The 19,466-nt window shown below is 45.6% G+C and overlaps 1 protein-coding gene across 1 annotated transcript; it reads left to right on the top strand.

Moving 5' to 3' along the window:
• The first annotated feature begins 4,464 nt into the window (after nucleotides 1–4,464).
• On the top strand, nucleotides 4,465–14,872 carry HSP90AA1 (heat shock protein 90 alpha family class A member 1). Its single transcript, XM_063948556.1, has 10 exons — nucleotides 4,465–4,578; nucleotides 7,226–7,390; nucleotides 7,486–7,852; nucleotides 7,943–8,388; nucleotides 8,614–8,779; nucleotides 9,321–9,511; nucleotides 9,680–9,827; nucleotides 13,377–13,645; nucleotides 13,729–14,062; nucleotides 14,553–14,872. Exons 1-10 carry the CDS (start codon nucleotides 4,477–4,479, stop codon nucleotides 14,660–14,662), a joined length of 2,298 nt encoding a protein of 765 aa, XP_063804626.1. The 5' UTR covers nucleotides 4,465–4,476; the 3' UTR covers nucleotides 14,663–14,872.
• The last annotated feature ends 4,594 nt before the right edge of the window (nucleotides 14,873–19,466 follow it).

Below are 19,466 nucleotides of genomic sequence, written 5' to 3'. Positions count from 1 at the left end.
TGGCTCTGTAAGGGTGACGGCGGCGCGGCTCCGGGAACGAACACCAAGGACGGGTCTTGCGGTCGATCCCTCTGGAGCTAATGGTGTCCAGTAGCCTAAGAAGCCCAAGCTAGCTGCAAGCAGGTAGGTTCGCTTCTTCTCCCCTTAGTCCCTCGATGCAGTGAGCCTGTTGCCAGCAGGTCTCACTGTAAAATAAAAAACCTAATTTAAACTTTCTTTCTAGAAGCTCAGGAAAGCTCCTAGTGTGCAACCAGCTCGGGCCGGGCACAGAAATCTAACTGAGGTCTGGAGGAGGGGCATAGAGGGAGGAGCCAGTGCACACCAGATAGTACCAAATCTTTCTTATAGAGTGCCCAGTCTCCTGCGGAGCCCGTCTATTCCCCATGGTCCTTACGGAGTCCCCAGCATCCACTAGGACGTCAGAGAAAAGAAAATACTTAAGCTGGCAAAAGCACAGCAAAGAACTGTGCGTTCTTCGAAATCACAAATCCCCAAGGAGAGTCCAATTGTGTCGGTTGCGATGCCTGACCTTCCCAACACTGGACGGGAAGAGCTTGCGCCTTCCACCATTTGCACGCCCCTTGCAAGTGCGCCTCTTTTTTTCTTTGCGTCATGTGCTGTTTGGGTAGTATTTTTTTGAAGGGCCATCCTGCCTGACACTGCAGTGCCACTCCTAGATGGGCCAGGTGTTTGTGTCGGCCACTTGGGTCGCTTAGCTTAGTCACACAGCTACCTCATTGCACCTCTTTTTTTCTTTGCGTCATGTGCTGTTTGGGGAGTATTTTTTTGAAGGGCCATCCTGCGTGACACTGCAGTGCCACTCCTAGATGGGCCAGGTGTTTGTGTCGGCCACTAGGGTCGCTTAGCTTAGCCATCCAGCGGCCTCGGTGCAAATTTTAGGGCTAAAAATAATATTGTGAGGTGTTCAGAATAGACTGGAAATGAGTGTAAATTATGGTTATTGAGGTTAATAATACTATGGGATCAAAATGACCCCCAAATTCTATGATTTAAGCTGGTTTTTAGGGTTTTTTGAAAAAAACACCCGAATCCAAAACACAACCGAATCCGACAAAGAAAATTCGGTGAGGTTTTGCCAAAACGCGTTCGAACCCAAAACACAGCAGCGGAACCGAACCCAAAACCAAAACCCGAAAAATTTCCGGTGCACATCACTAGGAGTGTTACCGGAGAGAGATGTGGAGACGCTGCAGCAGGAGGACTGGACACCCCGCCAGGCCTGGTGATAGGCACGGATGCTGCGGCTATCTTGAAGGGGAGAGTGAGGAGGCAATACAGCAGGAACAGCCGGCTTGAAATTCTGTTCCCTGGTCTGAGTGAGGACTGTTTGAAACTGACAGCCGGCCACAGACCAGTGTACTGTCCACCACCTGCGTTACAAGCTAGCCAGTGACAGCCAGCACCGCCATATTGTACAAGCTATGAACACAGAAGGAGGGCTAATCCAGGACTGAGTTTATTACAAGTTCAAGAGAAATGTTTGTGCCCCAGAGCACAGTTTAAACCCAAGAATAAGAGACATATCTGTGCTAAAGGACTGAGTTTGTGCAACACAGACAGATAGTTATTGCTGGAAGGACTGAGCTAATTAAACCAGTGTTAATCAAGCCCTACAACTGAAAGAGTCTGTTCCATACAAAAGCTCCTTTATTGTGACATAAGTGACGTTGTCAAGGGAACATTGCTATCCCTTTGCTAGGTACAACCTCTTGAAATAAAGAACTGGGTTGCATTGACATTTCCCATCCCAGGATCCCCACAATAACTGTTCGTCCATATCCCCATTAACACGCTGTGGCAAAGAAAACTTTAACAAGAGCTCCAACGATAATTGCCAGTGAAGATACTTGTTACCTTGGCTAGGGAAAGTTCAAAGTCAGTATTTAGGATTCCTAAAACGTATTGTATATTCTTCTTGTGATCACATTGTAGAATGGAATGCACAGTGTCTGATTTGATTTTCCTGATTCCAATGAATTGATGTTTAATGTTGTGATTCCAATTGTTTCTCATCCTGATTCTAATTCTTCTTCTAAGTGATTCTAATAACTTGTCTTTTGCAAACTGGATGATCTTTTGAGGTGTGAACTGTAGAGAATTGCATATCCCTGATTTTCTTGTGTGCCAAAGTCTTCGTTTTGTGATTTACAGGCCAAGCAACATCCTTTAATTAACCAATCATCCCAATTCCAGAGTTCATTGCAGATTAATAAAAAGGCTTCCTGTTGGAATTGCTGACTCACTTCAGATTCAAATCAATCTTCCATACCTCTCTGAGTAAAGTACTGCGAGATAAGGTATGGGGAACAACCCTCTAGAAAAGTTCTAGAATTTACTGGAATGTTGTAGAAGACTGTGTAAAAATGTCCTGGGATGTTGTTGGAGGAGAGGAACTGTCTAGAAATGCTCTAGAATTTATGGAATGATGGAAAAGGGGGGCTGGGGGTGGACCCTCTAGAAAAGTTATAGAATTTACTGTAATGTTGTAGAAGACTGTTTTAAAATGTTCTGGAGTGTTGTTGGAGGAGCGGAACTGTCCAGACTCGTATTAACTGTACCAGCGGCACCACACCCAGCGTTCCCTTGGCTGGTTTAGTTTCACCTTCTATTTCATCACATGTACTGCAACAGAAGCCAACGAAATGCTTATGAAATAGCCAGCCAGCTGCTCAGCAATGAGGCGGTGGAGAGAAGAGACCTACTTCCCGAACATCACACATCTGGGGGACGAGAGGTCTGGTTGGGAAGTTACGCCACTGCAGCACACCATGGCAGAAGGCACTTGCATTGGCGTGGCTTAAAAAACTGTATAAAGAAAATCCCACCGGAATCAGGGCAGGGGGTAAATCTGAATGGGGGGTTTGGCTAACAAGTGGGTGAATCTTAAAGTAGGCAGGACTGAGAGGGTACCAGGGGTGGAGCTGATCTCTGCGCCCCCGCGCCGGACGAAACCCCCCAAAACATTGCCACAACTCTGCCATCGATGGTGGCCAGCCATTAGATCTCACCCACTGATGGCATTACCATTGAACATCGGTGGTAAACCATCAATGGTAGATGGGCACCCCTACACTAGCCTACCCGCTCTGCCTTTAAGAAAGCAAAGTGGGGTGTGTTGTGGGCACACACCTGCAGCAAATTTAGCCCCCGATAGTGGCCTGCACCACATGACACTGTTGTCAGGGGTAAATTATTCCAGGGGCAAATATTGGAACCTTAAACAGCCTCTAGCATGCCCTACACACTATGGAGAGTCATGGGTCCTGATTCAGGTGCGGTTGGTGTTGCGAGTTGAACGATTATTGAAAACTTCGCCTGTGCAGGACCCTGTACTGAGCACGTGCGGTATGGGTCCTGCGTCCTTGCACACAGTGACTGACATTCTGCAGCCGTTCAGGGGAAGTGCCGAGGCCAGGGTCCCAGTGACAGCGCTGCGGCAGCCGGTCTGCGAAATCTGGGGGTTACTCGGCTGGCCAATGGTGTTGCAGAGTGATTCCGTGCTGCATCCTCAGGTACAGCTATGGATCACACATGCATGTAGGAGGCGTCTACTTACACTAGACAATGCCTGCTGCATTACCATACGTACGCATCGCTTATCTAACTCCGTCCACGCCTGAATCCGGCCCATAGGTTGCCTAGCTCTGTAGTATGACATATATCTCACAGGGGGATAAATTAAATTAGGGGTGATGTCTGTGACATAACAATGGAACCGCCGCCAACAGCACCCTACATCGCCCTAAAACCGCGCACTTTAGTTCACAGCCTCATAGCCTTGTATAACATAACTCCCCACATAAAGCAGCGGGGAGCGGGACAGTGCGTGGAAAGCGTGGCTGTGCCACCTCACCAGGGGGGCCTGTACGGGTTATGGGGCTTGGCGTAAGCATGGCTGCTGTGTGCACCCTGCTAAGTGACCTGACGCCATAGTGACCAGAAATCTGCCTGATGAAGCACATGACCATCACTGTCCCCAGGCTGCCCTGACCAGGTCCCTGTGTTACCCTGCTGACTCATCATACTGCCCCTCAGTGGCAGATACATGTCATTACTGCGTCAGGACTGGAGCAAATGTTTAATGTTACATGTCAGCTGGGCTCGTTTGCGCCACTGACGCTGTACGGTTACCCGTGACAACGCACATGACAGCAGCAGCGCAGCACGTGTCTCTAGCAGATTCTAGTGTTTTCTACTGCGTCGTGGGCGTCAGCTCAGTCACGCCCTCACGGGGCGGGGACACCTCTCGGGCACTCCCTCGGTTCGTGTATCTGCATGCAGGGGGCGGGGCGGAGTTGGCGCCGGCGCACTCGGAGCTCTGCCGTTGGCTGCGCGTCCCTCCCGCCGTGCGCTGGCCGGGATCCGCCTGTGAAGGTTCCAGAGGTTTCTGGAAGGTGTGGGCGGGGCTACGGCGGGAGCTGTGGGCGGGGCTACGGAGGGGGCGGCAATGTATTTATGCAGCAGCAGCGCTGTCAGCGCCTCACACCTCACTCAGCAGCAGCGGACAGCGCGTATTGCGGCGGCCGGGCACAGGACAGCGGCGCAGACACACGCACGGTGAGTGCATAGTACATAGCGCCCTGCCTGTTATATGGGTGTTACAGTTACACAGTATATAATGTACAGGTATAGTATATGGCTATTACAGTATATAATGTACAGGTATATGGGTGTTACAGTATAATGCACAGGTATAGTATATGGATGTTACAGTATATAATGCACAGGTATATTATATGGCTATTACAGTATATAATGCACAGGTATATTATATGGCTATTACAGTATATAATGCACAGGTATATTATATGGGTGTTACAGTATATAATGCACAGGTATAGTATATGGCTATTACAGTATATAATGCACAGGTATAGTATATGGCTATTACAGTATATAATGCACAGGTATATTATATGGGTGTTACAGTATATAATGCACAGGTATATTATATGGGTGTTACAGTATATAATGCACAGGTATAGTATATGGCTATTACAGTATATAATGTACAAGTATATTATATGGCTATTACAGTATATAATGCACAGGTATATTATATGGGTGTTACAGTATATAATGCACAGGTATATTATATGGCTATTACAGTGTATAATGCACAGGTATAGTATATGGGTGTTACAGTATATAATGTACAAGTATATTATATGGCTATTACAGTATATAATGCACAGGTATATTATATGGGTGTTACAGTATATAATGCACAGGTATATTATATGGGTGTTACAGTATATAATGCACAGGTATAGTATATGGCTATTACAGTATATAATGCACAGGTATATTATATGGGTGTTACAGTATATAATGCACAGGTATATTATATGGGTGTTACAGTATATAATGCACAGGTATAGTATATGGGTGTTACAGTATATAATGTACAAGTATATTATATGGCTATTACAGTATATAATGCACAGGTATATTATATGGGTGTTACAGTATATAATGCACAGGTATAGTATATGGCTAGTACAGTATATAATGTACAGGTATATTATATGGGTGTTACAGTATAGTATATGGCTAGTACAGTATATAATGCACAGGTATGATATAGGGATTATAGTATATAATGCACAGGCATAATATATGGTGATTACTGTATACAATGCACAGGTATAGTATATGTCTTTCAGTATATAATGCACAGATATATTATATGGGTAATACAGTATATAATGTACAGGTAGTGATGTGTAATGCACAGGTATTTTATATGGCTATTACTGTATATAATGCACAGGTATTTTATATGGCTATTACTGTATATAATGCACAGGTATAATATATGGTGATTACTGTATACAATGCACAGGTATAGTATATGTCTTTCAGTATATAATGCACAGGTATATTGTATGAGTAATACGGTATATAATGTACAGGTAGTGATGTGTATAATGCACAGGTATATTAGATGGGTAATACAGTGTATAATGCACAGGTATATTATATGGCTATTACAGTATATAATGCACAGGTATATTATATGGGTAATACAGTATATAATGTACAGGTAGTGATGTGTATAATGCACAGGTATATGGGTAATACAGTATAGAATGTACAGGTATATTATATGGGTAATACAGTGTATAATGCACAGGTATATTATGAGGATTACAGTATATAATGTACAGGTATTTGGGTATTACAGTATATAATTCACAGGTATAGTATAGGGGTATTACAATATCTAATGCACAGGTATATTATACAGGTATTACTGCATTTATATGGGCACAGGTATATTATATGGGGATTACTGTATATAATTCACAGGTATATTATACGGGTATTACCGTGTAGTGCACAGGCATATTATAAGGGTATTACTGTATATATTGTACAGGTAGTGATGTATACAATGCACAAGTGGTGATATTTTATATGTCAAATCTCTGATTATTTTATAGTTATTACAGTATAATTCACAGGTGGTGATATCAGCATGACATACCTCTGGTTATTATATGGCTATTACAGTGTAATGCACAGGTGGTGATATCTACACAGCCCATGTCTGCTCAGACATGGAGTCAGGGTAGGGTGGGGAACTACAAGCTCCAGCTTGTCTGTGTCTGGATGAGTAGTGGCACAGGGGCTGCAGTTGGTCCGTATATGATGTGTGAGGGAGGGGGTCTGATACTTGATTAAGGTTCCTTCATGCATTGTGGCGTCTGGGTCTCTGTATGTGGGATAAGTGATGCTGTCGCTGGGGGGAAGGATGGGGGGGTACATCCTAGACTGAAGGTAGCAGAACTCCTTATCCTGCTTATAACGATGTGATGGGTAGCTATGACCCTCTGATAATGGTTATTGGCTGACTGACTGGCCTACTACATAAACTTACTACAGACTTACAGGCTGTCCACATCCAGAACCTTCTCAGTGTCTGCATTAACCCCTGACGACTGTGTGGGAGGAACTCCGCTGTCTCAGACCGTAGTTTCTAGAAACCTGCCATCTCTCCTATCAGCAGAAGGTGGCGCTCTGACTGCGTTAGAGTGCTAGGCTTGTGTAGATCCTTGTTTCCTTGCAGCTAGATGGAACCGTAGGAGATGTGCTGTGAATATGAATCTTAACACTTGTCCTTCCGTACACCTAACAGCGTGCATGTCTCTGTGTTGTCATTATGGAGATATAAAAGTAAAACACAACCTTTCATTAACAGATGCCGGAGGAAGTGCAGACTGCACCCCAGGATCAGCACATGGAGGAGGATGTGGAGACCTTCGCCTTCCAGGCTGAGATTGCTCAGCTGATGTCCTTGATCATTAACACCTTCTATTCCAACAAGGAGATCTTCATGAGGGAGCTGATCTCTAACTCCTCAGATGTAAGTCCTGACCATAACGTGGCTTTCTGCTGAATCCGTAGCTGCATGCTCTTCCCGTGCCTGGTTACACTTACACCTAACGCCATGTCTTTCAGGCCCTGGATAAAATACGTTATGAGAGCCTCACTGACCCCAGCAAACTGGATTCAGGGAAGGAGCTGAAGATTGACCTGATACCCGACAAGATTGAGCGGACCCTGACTCTCATTGACACAGGCATTGGGATGACCAAAGCCGATCTCATTAACAACCTGGGCACCATCGCTAAATCTGGAACCAAAGCCTTTATGGAGGCTCTCCAGGCTGGAGCGGACATCTCCATGATTGGCCAGTTTGGTGTAGGTTTCTACTCTGCCTACCTTGTAGCTGATAAAGTGACGGTGATCACCAAGCACAACGATGACGAGCAGTACGCCTGGGAATCCTCGGCCGGGGGATCCTTCACCGTCAGAGTAGACAACAGTAAGTATAGAATAGATTGACGTTTGTGTACTGTGAGTTAATTACTAAGTGGGTTATAACTCTAAATGTGTAACTACAATGTGTTTTCAGGTGAGCCTCTGGGCCGCGGCACGAAGGTTATCCTGCATCTGAAAGAGGACCAGGCTGAGTACCTGGAGGAAAGGAGGATCAAGGAGATAGTAAAGAAACACTCCCAGTTCATTGGCTACCCCATAACTCTCTTCGTTGAGAAGGAACGCGACAAGGAAATCAGTGATGATGAAGCGGAGGAGGAGAAGGAAGGGAAAAAGGAGGAGGAGAAAGACCAAGGCGAGGAGAAGCCGGATATAGAGGATGTGGGCTCAGATGAGGAGGAAGACAAGAAGGAAGGTGACAAAAAGAAGAAGAAAAAGATTAAAGAAAAGTACATTGACCAGGAAGAGCTGAACAAGACCAAACCGATCTGGACCCGTAACCCAGACGATATCACCAACGAGGAGTATGGAGAGTTCTACAAGAGTCTCACTAATGACTGGGAGGATCACTTGGCTGTGAAGGTAAGTTGCTATATAATTTTAAAGAATGGCTACAGTTCATGGGGTAAATGGCAGGCAGTTGCATCCCCCCCCCTCCATATGGGCACTCTTGTAATAGTTTCCTTCCATCTAATGCTCGACCTGAGCTTGGTCACTAGTACATCTATCCAACAACAGGAGAGAAGTATGCACTGTAGTCAATGACACAGGAATTACTACTGACCGTTGTTCTCTCTGTCTCATTAGCACTTCTCTGTGGAAGGTCAACTTGAATTCCGCGCTCTCCTTTTTGTGCCCAGACGAGCTCCCTTTGACCTGTTTGAGAACAGGAAGAAGAAAAATAACATTAAGTTGTATGTGCGCAGAGTATTTATCATGGACAACTGCGAGGAGCTGATTCCAGAGTATCTCAGTAAGTAGGAACCCCGCCATCATGACCATCCAGTGGCGTAACTCCCAAAGGCAGTGGAAGCACTGGCCCCCAAGCTCCAGCTGTCAGGGGGCACTAAGGAGGCTGCTGAGCTAGGACAGATCTCTCTCCACTCAGTTATTAGTGATTTGCCGGAGTGATTGCTGTCCTTGCTCACAAGCCACCTATGTAGCCCCTTGAGCTGATGAGTCCTGGAATGTGTGATAGCGGCAGCAGAGTGGGACACATCAAAGTGGGTGTACATAGCTACAACTCTGCTGTTGTGACTTATATGATGAAAGAAAGGAGAGCTGAAGTTGTTTAAAGAGTGCACGAATTGTTAAAATAAAACTTTTAAGGGTTCGACTTATTAACGTTTGCAGCCAGCACCCAACAATAAAGATCAATTATTGCGCAATAATTAATCTAAATCTTCCCGGCTATACCATTGGCGAGTCGCTGGGACAGGTTCTCTTCAATAGAAGCCCATCCCAGCAACCACTTAATACTCTTCATGTCTAACAATCTCTTCCTTATGCTGCAGATTTCATCAGAGGTGTTGTGGACTCAGAAGATCTCCCCCTGAACATTTCCAGAGAAATGCTGCAACAGAGCAAGATCCTGAAAGTCATCCGCAAGAACCTGGTGAAGAAATGTCTCGAGCTTTTCACAGAGTTGTCAGAAGACAAAGAAAACTACAAAAAATTCTACGAACAGTTCTCAAAAAACCTCAAGGTTGGTGGCCTGGAATGTTTTGTCTTGCGCTTGACCATTCCATCGGATACTTTGCTATTTACCACTAAGATCTGGAACGTTGTTTTGACGATCCTAATTCTTCCCATGTCACAAACCTGTTGATAAATTGTACAACATCACATAGGATATTCCTATTCTTCCTTTTAGCTGGGCATTCATGAAGACTCCCAGAACCGCAACAAACTGTCAGAGCTCCTGAGATACTACACTTCTGCATCTGGAGACGAGACGGTGTCGCTTAAAGACTACTGTACTAGGATGAAGGAGAACCAGAAGCACATCTATTACATTACAGGTATGGATCGGCCATTGCTCCAGCTTCCTACGAGGTGCTCTGTGTAGGCTGGTTACAATGAGATAACCTCCTGTGAGCCTATTCTTTGGCAACGATAATCTCATGGAATAGGCCATCACATTAAGACAGGCTGCTAGCATGCAGCTATCTAGCTACTGTGTAACTACGCAGCCCAGCAGGCCCTAACGGCAAAACTGTGACGAGGCTTGCTGGGATATGTAGTTCTACAGTAGCTGGAGGGCCACATGTCTAAGGGATACGGTCGTTAGGTCGACCACTATTGGTTGATATGGTCATTAGGTCATACATAGTAACATAGTATCTGAGGTTGAAAAAAGACAATTGTCCATCGAGTTCAACCTATTTGTGGTGTCCTATGCATGATGATTTGACTAAAATTTCTGACTGATGCTGCTGTCAGCCATTGCATTTTATCCCTATTTATAGTAACTATAATGCATGACTATGCACCATACCCCTGGATATCCTTATCCAATAGGAATTTATCTAACCCATTCTTAAAGGTGTTGACAGATTCCGCCATTACAACTCCCTCTGGCAGGGAATTCCAAACACGTATTGTCCTTACCGTGAAAAAGCCTTTACGCCGTATTGTGCGGAATCTCCTTTCCTCTAACCTGAGCGAGTGTCCACGAGTCCTCTGTGTTGATCTAACCAAAAACAGGTCCCGCGCAAGCTCTGTGTATTGTCCCCTTATATATTTGTAGATGTTGATCATATCCCCTCTTAGTCTCCGCTTTTCCAATGTAAACATGCCTAGTCTTTCAAGCCTTTCCTTGTATTCCATCGTCTCCATGCCCTTAATTAGTTTGGTCGCCCTCCTCTGTACCTTTTCAAGCTCCAGGATATCCTTTTTGTAGTACGGTGCCCAGAACTGTACACAGTATTCAAGGTGTGGCCTCACTAGTGATTTATATAACGGGAGTATAATACTCTCGTCCCTAGCATCAATACCCCGTTTTATGCATGCTAATATCTTATTAGCCTTCTTTGCTGCAGTCCTACTTTGGGTACTACTGCTTAGCTTGCTATCTATGAGGACACCGAAGCCCTTTTCCAGTACAGAATCCCCTAATTTTACCCCATTTAGTAGGTAGGTGTAATTTTTGTTCTTGTTACCACAGTGCATTACCTTACACTTGTCTGTGTTGAAGCACATTCTCCATTTGGCTGCCCATGCTTCTAATTTAACTAAGTCGTTCTGAAGAGACTCGGCATCCTCCTCTGTATTTATAGCCTTACACAATTTGGTATCATCTGCAAAAATTGACACCATGCTCTCTAGACTTTCTGTTAGGTCGTTAATGAAAATATTGAACAATAGCGGTCCTAATACTGAGCCTTGCGGCACACCACTTAGCACTTCAGTCCAAGTTGAAAAAGATCCATTAACCACAACGCGCTGCTTCCTATTATCTAACCAGTTTTTGACCCAAGTGCATATTGTGCTTCCTAGCCCTGATTCTTGTAGCTTGTATATAAGTCTCATGTGTGGTACAGTATCGAACGCTTTGGCAAAGTCTAAAAAGATTACATCCACGTCTTTACCCTGATCTAGGTTTGCGCTTACTGTTTCATAAAAGCCAAGTAAGTTGGTTTGACAGGATCTGTCCTTCATAAACCCATGTTGATTCCTTTTAATGACCTTATTGGTTTCAAGGAACTTCTGAATACTATCTCTTAGAATACCTTCCAATACTTTCCCCACTATAGATGTAAGACTAACTGGTCTATAATTACCTGGTTCAGCTTTACTTCCCTTTTTGAATATAGGCACTACTTCCGCTATACGCCAGTCTTTGGGAACCATACCTGATATAACTGAATCCTCAAAGATAGCGGTTTTGCCAGTTCAGAGTGAAGCTCCATTAGAACCCTTGGATGAATACCATCGGGCCCTGGTGATTTATTAATCTTTAAATGTTTTAATCGGTCACAGACTACTTCCTCGCTTAAATAAGTACCTATCAGTGTGATATTGTCATTATTGAGATTGTGTGTCAGTCCCTGAATTGGGTCCTCTCTAGTGAATACTGTTGAAAAAAACTCATTTAGTGTGTCCGCTATGTCATTATCATTTTTGCTTAAGACTCCCAACTTGTCTTTCAAAGGGCCTATACTCTCCTTTTTTAATCTCTTGCTATTAATGTATTTAAATAATTTTTTGGGATTCGCTTTGCTTTCCTTTGCTACTAGTTTTTCAGTTTCTACTTTAGCCGCTCTTATTTCCTTTTTGCAATTTTTGTTACATTCCTTATAGTGCTGAAATGACTCTGCTTCCCCGTCAGATTTGTATTTTTTAAATGCTCGCCTTTTCTTGCCGATAAGTTCCTTAATCTTTTTGTTAAGCCACATCGGTTTATGATTTTTATTCCCTTTTTTGCTACTCATAGGAATATATTTGAGTGTATTTTTAGCTAGCAGGAATTTTAGTACCTCCCATTTCTCCGTAGTATTTTTTCCTAAAAACAAACCTTCCCATTCAATATCCCTGAAAAATACCCTCATCTTTTCAAAATTTGCTTTGCTAAAGTTTAAAGTCCTAGTTGAGCCAGTATAGGGCTGTTTATGGAAACTGATATTGAATGTGACTATATTGTGGTCGCTGTTTCCTATGGGTTCCCCTACTATAATACCCGATACCAAATCCTGATTGTTTGTTAATACCAGGTCTAAGATTGCATTGTACCTAGTTGGTTCCTCAATTAGTTGGACTAGGTAGTTATCATTTAGTGTGTTTAAAAACATACTGCCCCTAGCAGTATCACATGAATCGTTTTTCCAGTTTATCTCTGGATAGTTAAAATCTCCCATCACTACTATGTCTCCTACTCCTGCTGCTCTTTCAATTTGCTTTAGTAACAATTCCTCATCAGATGCGTTGATACCAGGCGGCCTATAGCATACACCCAGGTCGACATGAGTTTTACATATAATATACATTTATTTTTTGAACTTTTTCATACTTTACGATCCACGTGGACTACGATTGGTAATAGTAACCTGTGCGGAGTGAGGTGCCTTGCCTGAAGCGTTGCGAGTGAAGCGGTACATTCATTAAGGTCGTGTGGTTAAACATTGAGAATGATACCAGAAAAAAAACAAAAAACTTCTATCGACCTTGCAGACTGAGGCACCTTGCCCGAAGCATGGTGAGCGAAGCGAGCCATGCGAGGAGACACTGTGCTCTAATTGGGGTTCCCTGTCACTTTATGAAGAAAACGACACCAAAAATAGTAAACAAAAACTATGTTGACCTAGTGATAGTGTCGACCAATAGTGGTCAACCTAATACCCCATGTCTAATGCCCTGCACTAAAGGGGTTGATCCTATTGCATCAGCGTTGTGCGTCTCCCTCCCGAGACGTCATGCACGTTCAGGTTGGCGTTTTAGTCTTTGTAGAAGAGACGAGCGGAGTTCCCCAATGGAGTAGGGTTCCTGCATCGTGGTTACTCCCGTTGTGTAATTCTTACATGGAAATTTTCTGTTATGCCGACCGTGACTAATGATTCCATCTCCTCGCACAGGTGAAACCAAGGAACAGGTAGCGAATTCGGCCTTTGTGGAGCGGCTCCGGAAGCAAGGCCTGGAGGTCATCTACATGATTGAGCCAATTGACGAATACTGTGTACAGCAGCTGAAAGAGTTTGAGGGAAAGACCCTGGTCTCTGTCACTAAAGAGGGGTTGGAGCTGCCAGAGGACGAGGAGGAGAAAAAGAAGCAAGAAGAAAAGAAAGCAAAGCTAGAAAACCTGTGTAAGATCATGAAGGACATCCTGGAGAAGAAAGTGGAGAAGGTTAGAATCGCACGATCCTGGCTGGCTGTCCATCCTGGGTTTCTGTAGATGTATCTCGCTCTGATGTCCTATTTCTGTTCCAGGTCGTAGTATCCAACAGGCTAGTGTCATCGCCGTGCTGCATTGTAACAAGTACATATGGCTGGACGGCAAACATGGAAAGGATAATGAAAGCTCAGGCCCTCCGGGACAACTCCACGATGGGCTACATGGCTGCAAAGAAGCATTTGGAAATCAATCCCGATCATTCTATCATCGAAACGCTGCGGCAAAAAGCTGATGCTGACAAGAATGACAAGTCCGTGAAAGATCTGGTGATTCTGCTGTATGAAACTGCCCTGTTGTCATCTGGCTTCAGTCTGGAGGACCCCCAGACACACGCTAACCGCATCTATAGAATGATCAAGCTGGGCTTAGGTGAGTCAGACCTCCTGCAACACTTGGCCTCTGTTTATAACTTGTATGCCCGTGTCAGTCCCCCAGGGTTTGCTACAATACTCCACTTTGTAGGAGATATGGGGGGTAATTCTGAGTTGATCACAGCAGGAATTTTGTTAGTAGTTGGGCAAAACCATGTGCACTGCAGGGGAGGCAGATATACCATGAGCAAAGAGAGTTACATTTGGGTGGGGTGTGTTCAATCTGAAACCTAAATTGCAGTGTAAAAATAAAGCAGCCAGTATTTACCCTGCACAGAAACAAAATAACCCACCCAAATCTAACACTTTCCGCACATGTTATATCTGCCTCCCCTGCAGTGCACATGGTTTTGCCCAATTGCTAACAAAATTCCTGCTGCGATCAACTCAGAATTACCCCCATGGCCCAAAGCTGTATGTACTAATCCCTTGCTGCAAACTGAACTCCGCTTATTACAGTACAAACACTAACCTGCTGTCCTTTACAGGTATCGATGAAGATGATGCAGCTACCGAAGAGCTGACAGCGCCAGCTACTGAGGAGATGCCGCCACTGGAAGGAGACGAAGAGTCCTCTCGAATGGAGGAAGTTGACTAAGTTGTCTGATAATCGCTTTACTCTTGACAGTTACCGTTCTGTTAACCGGTTAGGTTTTATTTTGTACTTGGGCAGTGTTCCTGCGTTACGTTTCAGATATTTATTTTTCTTTCTGTATGTTGTATGTTTTTTTTTTGTTAAAAAATAAAAAATTGCACTGGTCTGTTGAAATAAAAAACAACATTGGCACGTTCTGGCCTGCGCCATTCAGCGAATAGTCAAGGGTGTAATTATTTGGATTAATTGTCCAACATTGAAAAATGGGTGACTGCTGCTGGCTATAATACTGGTTATCGAGGCCGGAGCAATGGTATGACACTCCTGACCCTGCTGGGTATTGCAGCGGCGCTTACTATAACGCCATGCTAAATTAGGTGACTGGAAAGCCTGCAATGTGGTACCATTCTCCTACTCCTGCCTAGGAAGGAACCCTATAAGGAGAGAACCTGAAACTCCTTTCCTTGGTGTCTGTGTTCTTCAAGAGAACCTAATGACAATGGTCAGCTAGGCATTTGGTTGGTTCTTAGCTTGGTATAGTCTAAATACAGCAATTTCTCTATCGTCCTAAGTGGATGCTGGGGTTCCTGAAAGGACCATGGGGAATAGCGGCTCCGCAGGAGACAGGGCACAAAAGTAAAGCTTTTACAGGTCAGGTGGTGTGTACTGGCTCCTCCCCCCATGACCCTCCTCCAGACTCCAGTTAGATTTTTGTGCCCGGCCGAGAAGGGTGCAATTCTAGGTGGCTCTCATAAAGAGCTGCTTAGAGAGTTTAGCTTAGGTTTTTTATTTTACAGTGATTCCTGCTGGCAACAGGATCACTGCAACGAGGGACAGAGGGGAGAAGAAGTGAACTCACCTGCGTGCAGGATGGATTGGCTTCTTGGCTACTGGACATGAAGCTCCAGAGGGACGATCACAGGTACAGCCTGGATGGTCACCGGAGCCACGCCGCCGGCCCCCTCACAGATGCTGAAGCAAGAAGAGGTCCAGAATCGGCGGCTGAAGACTCCTGCAGTCTTCTTAAGGTAGCGCACAGCACTGCAGCTGTGCGCCATTTTCCTCTCAGCACACTTCACACGGCAGTCACTGAGGGTGCAGGGCGCTGGGGGGGGGGCGCCCTGGGAGGCAAATGAAAACCTTTAAAAAGGCTAAAAATACCTCACATATAGCCCCAGAGGCTATATGGAGATATTTACCCCTGCCTAAATGTACTAAATAGCGGGAGACGAGCCCGTCGGAAAAGGGACGGGGCCTATCTCCTCAGCACACGGCGCCATTTTCTGTCACAGCTCCGCTGGTCAGGAAGGCTCCCAGGTCTCTCCCCTGCACTGCACTACAGAAACAGGGTATAACAGAGAGGGGGGGCAAAATAAATGGCAATATATTAATATAAAAGCAGCTATAAGGGAGCACTTAATCATAAGGCTATCCCTGTCATATATAGCGCTTTTTGGTGTGTGCTGGCAGACTCTCCCTCTGTCTCCCCAAAGGGCTAGTGGGTCCTGTCTTCGTATAGAGCATTCCCTGTGTGTCTGCTGTGTGTCGGTACGTGTGTGTCGACATGTATGAGGACGTTATTGGTGTGGAGGCGGAGCAATTGCCAAATATGAGGATGTCACCTTCTAGGGGGTCGACACCAGAATGGATGCCTTTATTTGTGGAATTACGGGATAGCGTCAACTCGCTTAAGCAGTCGTTTGCCGACATGAGGCGGCCGGACACTCAATTAGTGCCTGTCCAGGCGCCTCAAACACCGTCAGGGGCTGTAAAACGCCCCTTGCCTCAGTCGGTCGACACAGACCCAGACACAGGCACTGATTCCGGTGGTGAAGGTGACGAATCAACCGTATTTTCCAGTAGGGCCACACGTTATATGATTTTGGCAATAAAGGAGATGTTACATTTAGCTGATACTACAGGTACCACTAAACAGGGTATTATGTGGGGTGTGAAAAAACTACCAGTAGTTTTTACCGAAATCAGAAGAATTAAATGACGTGTGTGATGAAGCGTGGGGTGCCCCGATAAAAAACTGCTAATTTCAAAGAAGTTATTGGCTTTATACCCTTTCCCGCCAGAGGTTAGGGAGCGCTGGGAAACACCTCCTAGGGTGGACAAAGCGCTAACACGCTTATCAAAACAAGTGGCGTTACCCTCTCCTGAGACGGCCGCACTTAAAGATCCATCAGATAGGAGGATGGAAAATATCCAAAAAGGTATATACACACAGGCAGGTGTTATACTACGACCAGCTATTGCGACTGCCTGGATGTGCAGTGCTGGGGTAGTTTGGTCAGAGTCCCTGATCGAAAATATTGATACCCTGGACAGGGACAATATTTTACTGTCGTTAGAACAAATAAAGGATGCATTTCTTTATATGCGTGATGCACAGAGGGATATCTGCACACTGGCATCACGGGTAAGTGCTATGTCCATTTCGGCCAGAAGAGCTTTATGGACACGACAGTGGACAGGCGATGCGTAGAGGAGTTATTTGGGGTCGGTCTATCGGATTTGGTGGCCACGGCTACGGCCGGGAAATCCACCTTTCTACCTCAAGTCACTCCCCAACAGAAAAAGGCACCGACCTTTCAACCGCAGCCCTTTTGTTCCTTTAAAAATAAGAGAGCAAAGGGCTATTCATATCTGCCACGAGGCAGTGGACGAGGGAAGAGACAGCAACAGGCAGCTCCTTCCCAGGAACAGAAGCCCTCCCCGGCTTCTACAAAAGCCTCAGCATGACGCTGGGGCTTCGCAAGCGGACTCGGGGGCGGTAGGCGGTCGTCTCAAGAATTACAGCGCGCAGTGGGCTCACTCGCAGGTCAATCCCTGGATCCTGCAGATAATATCTCAGGGGTACAGGTTGAAATTAGAGACAGAGCCACCTCGCCGTTTCCTGAAGTCTGTTTTACCAACGTCCCCCTCAGAAAGGGAGACGGTTTTGGAAGCCATTCACAAGCTGTATTCTCAGCAGGTGATAGTCAAGGTACCTCTTCTACAACAAGGGAAGGGGTATTATTCCACTCTTTTTGTGGTACCGAAGCCGGATGGCTCGGTAAGGCCTATTCTAAATCTGAAGTCCTTGAACCTGTACATAAAGAAGTTCAAGTTCAAGATGGAGTCACTCAGAGCAGTGATAGCGAACCTGGAAGAAGGGGACTTTATGGTATCCTTGGACATCAAGGATGCGTATCTCCACGTTCCAATTACCCCTCACACCAGGGGTACCTCAGGTTCGTTGTACAAAACTGTCACTATCAGTTTCAGACGCTGCCGTTTGGTTTGTCCACGGCACCTCGGGTCTTTACAAAGGTAATGGCCGAGATAATATTTCTTCTTCGAAGAAAAGGCGTATTAATTATCCCATACTTGGACGATCTCCTAATAAGGGCAAGGTCCAGAGAACAGCTAGAGATGGGTTTAGCACTATCTCAAGAGGTGCTAAAGCAGCACGGATGGATTCTGAATATTCCAAAATCCCAATTAATGCCGACAACTCGTCTGCTGTTCCTGGGGATGATTCTGGACACAGTTCAGAAAAAGGTTTTTCTTCCCGAAGAAAAAGCCAAGGAGTTATCTGACCTGGTCAGGAACCTCCTAAAACCAGGAAAGGTGTCTGTACATCAATGCACAAGAGTCCTGGGAAAAAATGGTAGCTTCTTACGAAGCAATCCCTTTCGGCAGATTCCATGCAAAGGGATCTGTTGGACAAATGGTCAGGGTCGCATCTTCAGATGCACCTGCGGATAACCCTGTCGCCGAGGACAAGGGTATCCCTTCTGTGGTGGTTGCAGGAGGCTCATCTATTGGAGGGCCGCAGATTCGGCATGCAGGATTGGATCCTGGTGACCACGGATGCCAGCCTGAGAGGCTGGGGAGCAGTCACACAGGGAAGAAATTTCCAGGGAGTGTGGTCGAGCCTGAAAAAGTCTCTTCACATAAGCATTCTGGAACTAAGAGCAATCTACAATGCTCTAAGCCAGGCGGAACCTCTGCTTCAAGGAAGACCGGTGTTGATCCAGTCGGACAACATCACGGCAGTCGCCCATGTAAACAGACAGGGCGGCACAAGAAGCAGGAGGGCAATGGCAGAAGCTGCCAGGATCCTTCGCTGGGCGGAGAATCACGTGATAGCACTGTCAGCAGTATTCATCCCGGGCGTGGACAACTGGGAAGCAGACTTCCTCAGCAGACACGACCTTCACCCGGGAGAGTGGGGACTTCATCCAGAAGTTTTCCACATGCTATTAAACCGTTGGGTAAAACCAATGGTGGACATGATGGCGTCTCGCCTCAACAAAACACTGGACAGGTATTGCGCCAGGTCAAGAGATCCGCAGGCAATAGCTGTGGACGCGCTGGTAACACCTTGGGTGTACCAGTCGGTATATGTGTTTCCTCCTCTGCCTCTCATACCAAAGGTATTGAGGATTATACGGCAAAGAGGAGTAAGACTAGTGGCTCCGGATTGGCCAAGAAGGACTTGGTACCCGGAACTTCAAGAGATGGTCACGGACGATCCGTGGCCTCTACTTCTGAGAAGGGACCTGCTTCAGCAGGGTACTTGTCTTTTTCAAGACTTACCGCGGCTGCGTTTGACGGCATGGCGTTTGAATGCCAGATCCTAAAAGGAAAAGGCATTCCAGAAGAAGTCATTCCTACCTTGATAAAGGCAAGGAAGGAAGTCACCGCGAAGCATTATCGCAGTATTTGGCGAAAATATGTTGCGTGGTGCGAGCAGCGGAGTGCTCCGATGGAGGAATTTCAACTGGGTCGTTTTCCTACATTTCCTGCAATCAGG

The sequence above is a fragment of the Pseudophryne corroboree genome, chromosome 12 (genome assembly GCF_028390025.1).
Source record: "Pseudophryne corroboree isolate aPseCor3 chromosome 12, aPseCor3.hap2, whole genome shotgun sequence".
NCBI classification, from domain to species: Eukaryota; Metazoa; Chordata; class Amphibia; order Anura; family Myobatrachidae; genus Pseudophryne; species Pseudophryne corroboree.
The sequence above is the reverse complement of the archived record's forward strand: the minus strand, read 5'-3'. Positions and strand labels throughout refer to the sequence as shown.